The following is an 11982-nucleotide window of genomic DNA, read 5'->3' as shown; positions in this document are numbered from 1 at the left end:
TCGTAGGCATTATCAATAATTTGTTAACAATGACTTTCAGTTTGTCCATAAGGGTATAAGGGTTTTTTTCACTTCCAGGTTTCACATCCGTACGGTAGAACAAACATAATTCGAGTGGAATATTCGGATGTGGTATACCGGCCTGACCTCCAAAAAGGGCTGAGTAAGCTGAAGGCTCTCGTATTCTGAAACTCTGCTCATTGTTAATAGTAAATGGTATGTTATTTTTCTGCATTGATTCTCATGGATTTGATTTTATTAATCTTGGATCAGCAGTGGTTATATACAAATGCCTATGCCAATAACCACTAACAACATACCCTGAAGAGACACAAGATGGCTAAACCAGGTTCTAACTACTAGCCACAAAAACAACAACAATAACAAAGGAACAACCACAAGAGAAAGAAGACAATCACGACAGATTATTTCTGCTATGGATGCGGTAAATATTTCAGTTACTGTACTGTTTTCGCATTGGTTGAGACTGAGTTACTGAAGCCAGTCTGTTTCTGAAGAAGATAGCTACAAAGCAGCGAATCGTTGATACTCAAAGAATAATGTCTAAACACCAAAACTATTAGTTAATTCTTGCTCTAATCGTGAAAGCCTCCGAGTTCATTTAACATCTAAGAAACTTGTGATCACTGGATTACAATTTACCATACGCGCTTTTTAAGTTATTTAAACAAAATTGTTTATAAGTAATGATATATGGCATACTATTTTGCTATCAACTGTGTAAAGGTGTGTTTATAAAACGTGCGTTCATTTGTTCAAAATTTTATAGGTATACTCTCCGAATTGATATTTTAAAGTGATAGCCAATAATTCTGGTAATATAAAGAACAATATGTACGTTATTTTCATGATTATTTTTATACCTCATACCTAAATACAAACATAAAAAGTTTTCTTAGAAAATCACCATAAATAGAATAAATATTTATTAATAATTATAAATTGCATATGAAAATTTCAATGCTAACATTTTTGTGGATTATTATCAATGTTTGAAATTCTGACTTAAATTCAAGAGTAAATAAAAAGAAAAAAGCTTGTATCACTAGCTGCAAACTTAAATGATTTAAAATACAATATTGATTAAATATTCTCTGAATTCAACAGAGCATTTTAATAAATAAAATAATTTTATGCTTTTTTCTTCAACTGAATTAACAATTATCTTCACATTTCAAAAACGTTACTATTAAATGTTCCATTTTAACATAGCATTTTTAATCTAACCTATATTTTTAGCAATGTTGCGAAATAATTAATTTCTGATGAGGTGGTAAAATTTAAAAAAAAATAAAAAAAGTAAGGATATTTCAATCATCAGTTTTTATAATGAATCAGCAATAAAACAACCGTATCGTTTCAAGAACAAAATAATGTCAGATGTTGGTAGTCCAGATTTCTTTCCTAGATAGAGTAGTTACCCTACCGGACAAACAGTGTGACTTGTCGTCCTAGCCTTTTAATAGATTGCCTATTTTTTTCAGCAAATCAGCTACAATTACAGGCGTCTCTGAATCGTTAATCAGTCGGTGTCACGTAATTCTGCAAGCAATTTTAAATGGGCATAATATTAAATATGACAATTTTAGAGTATATGCTTTAGAAACTGCGTGGGAATTTGTAAAATTATATCCGTGGTATTACATGCTGACTTCAGTCCATAAATCTTAATTCATGGGCTAAAAATTATAGCTTGTTTTGTTACCAATTAGACAATTATCTGGGGAAGCTCAGTAAGCACGAAACACAGATGTTAAAAGATTTCGTGAAGATTTCCCGCGAAAATGCTCAAGAAACCATACAAAGGAAGACATTTTTAATTGGTTGATGATTACATTATTTTTCTTCTTCTTCCCCTTTATAAGCAATTCTGCTTGTTCATTGGCAGATTAGTACCGGTATGGAAGGTTGTCACTCAATCTTTTACGCGGTCGTCCGATACTTCTGTTGTCGATTGATGACTTATCTCTTGCTATTTTGACGACACGGGTCTCTTCCAATCTGATTATGTGGTTATTCCATTCTTTTTTTTTTCTATTTTGTGTCCATTCATTTATACACTGTACGTTGCATTTTCTCCTAATGTCTTCACTTCTCTTTCGTTCTCTCAGCGTATTTCCTGTAATTCTTCTCAGTACTCTCATCTCTGCCGTTTCCATTAACCTTTGCGTTATGGCCGTGTCGGGTCTTGTTTCTGAGGCATATGTCATTACTGGTCTTTATAAATTCTTGACTTCTACTCAGTATTAATGTGTCTGTTTAGTCATAGTGTTATTAAGGAATCCTGTCAGTCTATTTGCTTTATGTACTTGATTTCCTTTTCCAGATCGCCATAGCTGGACAGTGTAATTCTCAGGTAGGTTGGTTCTTTGCTGACTACTATGGTTTTAGTTTTCTGAGATAAGATTGTCATATTAAATTCTTTTGCTGTTATGTTAAATCTGTGGACCAGTATTTGCAGACTATTTTCATCTTGTGCTATCAATATTGCGTCGTCTGCTTAACAGTATTTTTATTTCTTTGTTTCCCATTCTGTATCCTTTTCCTTTGTTAACGCTTTTGATGATTTCATCCATGATTAAACTGAAGAGCATGGGTCTCAATGAGTCCCCTTGTCTTATTCCGCTACCTATTTCTAAAGGTTCTGTAACATGTCCATCTATTCTGACTTCCATTTTGTTGTTTTGGTAGATGTTTTCGATAGTTTTTATAATATTTAGGGGAACTTCTCTATTATACAGAAGATAGATTACATCTTTTAGTCTTACTCTGTCAAACGCTTTCTTTAGGTCAATCAGACACAGAAATGCTGGTCTATTATACTCTAGTGATTTCTCAGTAATTTGCTTTATAACGAATATTGCATCTGTACACGATCTTCCACTACGAAAACCCTATTGTTCATCTGCTAAACTTATCCTCTGATTTATTGTAAAATTTTAGTTGTAAGTTTTAGCGTAGTATTTAACAAGTTTATACCTCTGTAGTTTTCTGGCTGTTTTTTAAATCCTGTTTTAAATAGTAGAATTAGTTCGCTCGTTTTCCATTCTTCCGGTATTTTACTGTTTTATAATTTTATAAATTAATAAATTTATATAAGGTTGAATGCTCGAATAAATGAACTTTGATCAAATAAAAGGCAGATGCAGTACAAATTGCTGATAACGAAGATGACCTACAAAGGCAGCTCCACACCTTCAATATCACAGCAAACAAACTTAATATGAGAATATCAGTAGAAAAAACTAAATGTATAGTGATCAGTAAAGAGCCACGTAGATGCAAACTAGAAATAGACGGCAAAATTGTAGAACAAGTAATGAAATTCAATTACCTAGGAGTAGAGATCACTAGTGACAGGGATATAAGAACAGAGACCACAAGGCAAGCATCAAAAGCGGCAAGAGTAAGTGGTTGCCTCCGAGAAACCATATGGAGAAACAAATATCTGACCACGGAAAGCAAAATGAAAGTATACAAGACAATAGTAAGACCAATACCAACATATGCAGCGGAGACAAGGACCGATACAAGAAAGACGAAACAACAAATCAACAATATCGAAATGAAAGTATTAAGATCAATAGCGGGCATATCATTAAGAGACAGACAAACCAACAGAAGTATACGCGAACAATGCAAAATTCAAAATATTAACAGGTGGATAAAAACATGAAAAAAAAAACTGGAAAGAACATGTAAACCGAATGGGACCAGATAGATTAGCGAACATCTGTAAAAACAACAATCCGTATAGTAGAAGGCCCGTTGGAAGGCCGCCAAAAAGGTGGAAAGATAATGTATAGTCAACAACGACTGAAACAGAATAAGAGGCAGACAAACAGGAGTAATCCTAGTCGCACGAAGAAGAAGATATCGAGCACAGTTGATAATAGAATCTCATTTTCTCTCCTGATGCCAATCATAATGTAGCTTCGCGTATTTTTTAAAAAATTTTGAACTGTTTGTCCTTGTGTAGTGTAGTGTAATGTACAATTTTATGTTTATAACATTCCATGTTTGTTGGATGGGCCAAAATTGACGAAATGCCCCTAAATATGCTCTAGGAAGCGAAAGTACTTGGGCAAGATTTAATTACAAACTGTGCTCGATATCTGCCTTTTATTTGATCAAAGTTTATAAATTAATGTTGTTAATTGTTGCTTACCGTCTTACCTGATGCTTTTCTGTTCTTCAGCTTTTCAAGTATTTAACGAACTTCCTGTACATTTATATTATGTTCTTCATTTGTGGTAATTTCTGGTGTTTTCGGTTCTAACTTCGTTTGTTCTTCCTCTGCATAGAGCTTTTTTAAGTAGTCAATCCACGTATCCTTTTCTATGTGTTTTGGTTCTATTAGTTCCTGTACCTCCGTTCTTTGACCTCTCTTGAAGCGCAATAGTTCCTTTTGCAGACCGTAAAAATCATTTCCCAGTGATAATTTTTTATTTTTCTTAGAAGTGCATGTGTTTCGTTTCTAATTGTCTTGTAATTATGGTATGCCTCTTGTGTTTTGGTTGATTTCAGGTAAACTTGTATAAAAATGATATATCTAATAAGATAGGGTAAATGTTTGGTAGTAGTATTTGTGTAAAGAAAATGTTTATAAATCTTGTTCTAAAGCAGATTTCCAAGGTCTAATAGCTTCTCAAAATATTTTTATATGTAGTACACTTTACCAATTTATGTAAAATGGGAAAAAAGCATAAACTTATGTATTATAAACAGGTCTTTTAATAGTTAATACACTTACTTAACAAAAATCTTACCTTAGCCTTAGGAAAACTATAAAAATTCAATTTCTGAAATAAACTCGACTTTAAAGGATCATATTCATTTTTACAGCGAACATGTTTGAGCATTATATAAAAATATATATCTTTAACAATAAAATAAAAAGGAGAGAAAAAAACTTATATCACAATCTACTTCATCTTATGGCACTCTTTTTAACTTTGCTTTTTTATATAATTTATTTTTCTTCAAAGCCGTCTAAATCTATAATTATTCGGTAGCTGTGTTTAACATTTTTACCATACTTTTGTTGCACACTAAAGCAATGTTGTTTACAGATGCATTACGAGAGGAGTGTTTATTAGTGCTGCAAATCGATACGTATAATTACTAGAGAGCAATGGATCCTTAAGTTGTTGTATTCAATCGCCCAGTTCAAATTAGTAAAAACAAAAAAAATTTAAGGTACCTAAAAGGCAAAATTTATAATTATGTAGTGATATGTGTTATTGGGGTAAATGTAACTTTTTTAATAAAAATAATAACTTTTATGTGGCAAATGTGTCACTAAGATACTCTAACAACAGATATCAACAGATTTTGTAAAATTTTCTAGTCAATTTTTTAACCAGGAACAGATTTTCTTAAAATAAATATTACAGCATGTGTTATTCCTATGCGCAACCTCTGGAATGGTATTGCATAATTTTTTAATTGATTAGTGTGGGTTTATGTTAACCCTTTCGATACTGTTGCCGTAAAAGTACGATTTTCATTTGCAGCTTTGATGAGCGAGCGCCGTACTATTACGCAAATTAATCTCCATCGTTCGGATTCTGTCACCGTACATTTTTAAGCATTGACATCTTTGAAAAGCTATAATCGTAATAGTACGTTCTACTTTGTCCATCTTGCTTACTAGTATCGTTCATGTACGTTACGATCCACAAATACACCATACTGATGCCGTACTTTCTGAATACCGTTTTTTTGAAGTTTTACGAAAACAAATTCCACTACTTCGATAAAACGAATATAAACAAACTGCCGACAAACGAAAAACGATTCAACCACTTCAATATAAAGAATGTAAACTACTGAGTGGCCGTCTCGATCGCGAAGTGCAAAATTTTCCCGGCGTCGTATATGAGCAACGCGCAACCGATACTTGGCCCGTAGCGAAAGGGTTAATGTAAAATACACATCTATAGATCTTATACGGATTTTAAGAGCAGAAGTGGATCAAACCAAAGTAATAATTGGCCAGGGTCTACATGAAGCTTCTCGATAATTCCAAGACAGAAAAGGATAGAAATCCACGATCCATGCCATAGATAAACGATGCACTAGATTCTTTCGGGAGTTAATGGACAAAGAAAGAAGAATCTCATACGATTCGACCCCAAATTTCATACACCGTGTATTTATGTTCTCAAAGAATTTCCATATAAGCAAAATTTCAAGACCCTAAATCATCTCTATCTAGAGTTACGAGCCAACATCTTTTGTCGTTTCGTGGGCCAAACGGACACTTTACACCGCAGTCGACAACACTAAGATCATATACAATGCAGGAGAACGAAAGATAAAGATCAAAACGAAAAGATGCTGTTCATCATATTTAGCGCATCCATACACATTACTACATGTAGTCCTGATATGAAGTTACATAGCACACACCTTCTGTAGAAAGTTGGAATCCATCGAGACTCCGAGGCACAGATATAAATGGAACCTTCTGAGAGATCAAACGGCTTAACGTACAGATATGTGCGAGGTGTCACGTGATAGGATTTAACGAACCGAATTGAATGCTATCATCATCATCAGTGGTATCATCATCATCACAGCCCTAGTTGAGCCTACCTTCCCCAGTCCCATCCCACAATCTCAGTCTTGGTCTATTTCTACTTCTATTTCCTACTGGTGCCACTGATAGAGTTCGTCTGGGTGGGTAATCTTCATTTGATCTTGACACATGTCCATCCCATCTAAGCCTACCTATTTTTATAAAAGATATTACATCTCTACCATTTACTATTTCTTTATACTTCTCGTACAATTCGAATTGTACATTCTAGTACATTGTTACAAGACCAACAGCTAAAGAAACCGGACGAAACTCATGAAGACTACCAATGCAACGAAATAGGGAAAAAGATTTAAAAATATATTCTAGGAACGTGCTAACTCAATTGAATGCTACAGAAAAATCAAAAATCATGGCATTAGATGCGTATCTTTACGTCTATTGGTCCGATCGTAATGCGTGAGGTGATGCGGTTAATAAAATGACAATATAGAAAAAACTAAACATGTTGCCAAAGGGACGTACACATTGCCTAAAAGGTGTAATGTGTGCGAGGTGTCACGTGATAGGATTTTTATCAGATTTTCACGATTTGTTGCGTTTCTCAATTCTTCTGCCTGTAAAATCCTTTTCTTCGTCTGTCGTTTTGTCTGTCAATTCTTATTCTGTTCCGTCTGTCAATTCGTCTACTTTTTTTTTCTAGTCATATCCTTTTCTATCTGTCCACTCGTCTTCTTTTCCGTCTGCTAATTCGGAACATTACCGAGGCGACGCAAAAGCGAATGTTTTAATTTGACATGACATTTTTGTCATGCCTTTTATTGCCTTCTTAAAATTCACAAGCTCCAATCTAGTAGACGTCTTGCAACTTCCATACAATTATTTAATAAGCAAATGTACATCTGGTTCCTACAAAAACTGATCAGACTCTTAAAGCATATTTTGTAGAATATTGAGCAGTGTATTTTGAAGAATAAATACTTATTATTTACATACTGTCACCATCACTGCCAAATCTTAAAATTTGTCAGATAACTTATTCTCTTCAACCTCAAAAAATGCAAAGAATTGTAGAATGCAAAGAATTGTAACGAAATCAGAAGATGGTTGGTCACTATCTGCCGTAGCGAACCATTTTAACGTAAGCAAAACAACAGTTTTTAATATTAATAAAAGATGGAGAGAACAAGAAGCTTTCGAAAGAAAGCAAGGTTCTGGAGGACCAAAAATATCTACCGCTCATGAAGATAGTACGCTTTTGGAGAGATTAAAAGAGAATCCTTTTAAAGATGCTAAAACTGCAAGAATTATGTCACAGTTTCCGGGAAGAAAGACAACAACTTGGCGCAGAATTAAAGCATCGCGTGGTAGGTACCGAACAGCAGCAAAAAAACAAGCTCTTACACCACAACAAAAGCAATCAAGACTTATATTTGCTTTAAACCATCAACTACAAAATCAAGATTTTTGAGACAGATTTTTCAGATGAGAAAATTTTTCAATCTTCTAAAAAGGGCAAAATTGGTGTGTATAGACCAGATAATAATAGATTTAATTCCCTATATGTCGATAGATATCGAGCAAATTTGCATTTTTTGCAAATTCTTTGGTATATAAATTCCTTGATATATATATATTGGAATCCCCTCGTATAAGTATTAAATTTAAATCCCGTCATATATGTATTAAAATAACGAAGATTGATTTCCATGTATCTCTGTGCCTATCGTATAAGTTAAAATACCCGAAATATATTTCAATTCCTTTTTAGGTCGGCTCGAGTTAATATAAACCATTTAAGATTTGTTTATTATTTTACAGATATGTACTTTCTCGGCATTTTCTTTTAATGTTTTATTCGAAGTCGCCTTACAATTTTTGTGTGTCATAGAAATAGGATAGAATTTATAGATAGATAGGAAATTTAAAGATAATTTCGTCATTCTCGCTAGGATCGCTACCAGAGGTAGTCGATTTTAGTTTGGGTCCAAATTTTTACATCAAATTTGTAATGTCCTTTTGTTCTTCGTCCTACGTTATGGAAAATAAGTTTAGTAGCGGTTAATAGTAGCAATTTAATGTGTAATTGCAGTCCAATTCTACCTGTCCCAGTTTTTCTTAAGGAGAAAAGTTCCAAGTTTTGTGTTCAGTGCTTCTTCAACCTCGCTGTTCCTGTTTTGTTCCTGAAGCAGTTTTTTTGATTTTTTGATCGTGTCCAGAGAGTTCAACCCCAGAAATTTTAGCAATAATCCCAGAAGTTTCAGTGCAAAATTTTATGTGAAAACCCAGGTAACATTTTGTATTTAATTTTCAAAGTAAAGTAGACATTTTTTTCAAATAACAGTAATTGCTTTCATAACAATTTAAATAATGTAATATGTATTATATATTGTAAACCAAGGGTGTGGTTAGGCTGTCAATTTATTTGTTCTTTGTCGTCAGTATAAATCTTGACATATGACAGCTAGCCTTAAATTTTCTATGACGTTTGTTTATTTTTTTTGAAGAGGTTAACTTTATGAAGTTTCATTTTAATTAAAAGATAGATCTTTAATTTTAATAATCTATTTCTGCCAAAATTATAAATAACTTATTATTAGTTTTGAAAGTTTTTTGTAGCGTTTCCCAATTGTAAACAGATAGGACATATGTAAGTCTTTTTTATATTTTATTTTGGTATAAACCCATGTAATTTGTTTATCTGTTTGTGTAACTGTTTGTTTGAGACAAAAATAAATGTTTATTTTATTTCTCTGAACCATTTTGTCTTTTATTTTAGAAAAATCTCCTAACCTTTTTTTTGTGTTTACTTCTTTAGGAAGGAAGTGCCTTTTTTACTTCATCCAGCAAGTTTAGGATCCTTCGAAGAGGCGTCCCTTTTTTTTTCTTAAATAGCTAGAAGTCTTTCTTGTTGTTCTATTTGTTCATTTGTCCCAGGAGATTCATGTAAGTAACCCATTTGTTTCATTTTTTTGTAGTTGCCCCAATCCAACCCCCTTGCCATTTACTTATCCACGACCCCAGCTCTCCTAACAAACCCTGAGTGCCGTTCGCATACGTTTCGATTTATTTTGCTTGCCCTATCTCCGCCCCAATAATTTCAGTCCCCAATTTTCTACCCCTTATAATAATACCCCATGTGATAGGCAAAAATATTTCGTTACAATTTTAGCGACAATGTATGAGGGTGGATTTCATCTAGAGGAATGGGAATGGTATGGCGTATTGATGGCAGGTTTGTTGGGCAGACTTATCTGAATATTCTAGAAAACATCATGTTTTCCAGTGTAGAATAGTTTTATCCAGAAAATAATTTTATCCTCCAACAAGATAATTGTCATGTTCACACTGCAAATATAATAAACCAGTGGCTCCAGAATAACAACATCAAAACCTTACCATGGCCCAGCTACAGTCCAGATTTAAACCCAATCGAGAATGTGTGGGGGTTATTATAAAACGGTTGTATCGGCGTAATTTTATACCCCAAAATGCTGAAGAGCTGTGGCACGGTATACAACAGGTTTGGGAAGAGCTCTCTGAAGAAGACAATTTCATAGTTTCTTTCACACAGATGGACCGAAGACTACAAGCTGTTATCAATGCTGATGGAGATATTACAAAATATTGATTTTATTTTTACATACCTACCTAAATTAAGTATAGTTTTGGTCTCCCAGACCCTCGATTTCTTTCGAGAGTTTCTTGTTCTCTCCATTTTTTTAAATAGAAAAACTGTGGTTCTGCTTAAGTTAAAATGTTTTGCTGCCTCTGATAGTGCCCAGTTATCTTTTAATTTGGTTACAATTCTTGCTTTAATATATTGTCAAGTCGTTTGATTTATTCCTTAATAATAATAAAAATAATAACAACAACCCTATTATGTAAAAACTATCATTTATATACTCTTTATAAAATGCAGAAATTCAAAATAATATCAAAATTTAGACCTTAATAATTATTACAATTTATGAATTAACATATGTAATCAATTGTTTGTTTGTGTATTTTATTATTTGTCTGCAATAATAAATATAATATAATGTCAGACCAATCAAATACACCGCTCAAAATGATCAAATCTTACTAAGAGTCGTATCAGTTTTTTTAGTAACCAGCTGTAATCTACATAAACTTTACGGTTTGCAACCATCCACGGCAAAAACAGAAAACTTTTGCCATGATACGTTTTCAAAGTACTAAAGCGCCATTTTTAACTAAACGCCCCAGAGATGACACGAGAGGACAGTTCTCTATCCTCTCTTGTCACAAATAAAAATTATTAAGAAGAAACTAAACGAGAAGAGTAAAAAAGGCCACCGTAGAAAGAAAAAGGACTATACCACATTCATTTCGCAATTGCGAAACGAAATAAAGATGGAGATGCCATGAAACAATGCAGTGTTACATATATTTTACTATTTTTGTCCACTATTTGTCCCACCGGGATGAGTTAACTGATAATGTGCTGATAACAAATATAGATATTTTATAATACTTAATATTTTCTAATTTGAACCGTGGCGATTAAAAATACAGATATATCCTAATCACAACGAACTGTAAAGCTTTCCGTTATGTTTTCCTAGCGTCTTAGGATGCTCCACTCAGACTACTTATAGTATCGCTGTTTTTACGACTAGATAAAGGCTTAGAAATACCTAATTGTACAGGACCCAAAGGTGCACCTTTTAGTACTTGCACCGCTTGATCTAATGTGACATTTTTAATAACTATTCCATTGACGCTGATCAGCCTGTCTCCTGGAGTTAACTTTCCATTTTGTTCGGCAGCTCCGTGCGGTACTAAACTCCTCACTACGATAACGGTGGATCTGGGATCCAACGGATCTTGGTAATCTAAGATTGAAAAGCCCAGACCTCTGTCCGTTTTTTTCAGGTCAATGTATTCTATTTCTTCCGACCACATCGCTACATTGGTTACTTCTAGTGAACGAGATTTTGCTTTTTGTAGACTGGAGTCCTCTGTAACTTAAAAATAAAAGAAACACGTTGAAACGTATTTAACTATACAATCAAATTTAAAATATACAAATTATATTTTAACTTATAGAGAATTTGAGAAAAAAAAAACATAGTTGTAAAAAATAAAATAATATGTTAAATAGTATATAAAAAAAAACAAAAATATAGTAAGGAAGGTACAGCTTGTCAAATTTAAGGTGATACTTGACAAATTTGTCCACTTGCGTAGAAAATTAAGTGAGAACGCATTCGGAGGAAAAGAGATACATAATACGCTGGGTCTCTTCGCCTCGTTGGTACACTCCATACTACAAGTTTACAGAGAGTGGCCTTATTTATTAATGGAACTTCTATGATATGTCTATATTGTATGTTATTTTGACGTTTCAATTTTTCCTTCGGAAATTTTTCTCAAAATACAAAATATTTTGT

The 11982-nt window shown here is 33.3% G+C and overlaps 1 protein-coding gene across 4 annotated transcripts in view; it reads right to left on the bottom strand.

The window, feature by feature from the left end:
* Nucleotides 1-1001: 1001 nt before the first annotated feature.
* The window catches only part of LOC140443276 (patj homolog), a 62555-nt gene continuing 51574 nt past the window's right edge, over nt 1002-11982 (bottom strand). For 3 of the 4 annotated variants that reach the window (XM_072534426.1, XM_072534428.1, XM_072534427.1), the window contains exon 8: nt 1002-11556. In XM_072534426.1, the coding sequence (XP_072390527.1) occupies nt 11159-11556 (398 nt within the window). In that variant the 3' untranslated portion in view covers nt 1002-11158. The remainder of the gene's footprint in view (nt 11557-11982) is intronic. The other variant, XM_072534430.1, reaches the window with a different exon arrangement.

This window comes from Diabrotica undecimpunctata, chromosome 6 (genome assembly GCF_040954645.1).
Source record: "Diabrotica undecimpunctata isolate CICGRU chromosome 6, icDiaUnde3, whole genome shotgun sequence".
NCBI classification, from domain to species: Eukaryota; Metazoa; Arthropoda; class Insecta; order Coleoptera; family Chrysomelidae; genus Diabrotica; species Diabrotica undecimpunctata.
This window is presented reverse-complemented; position numbering and strand designations above follow the sequence as displayed.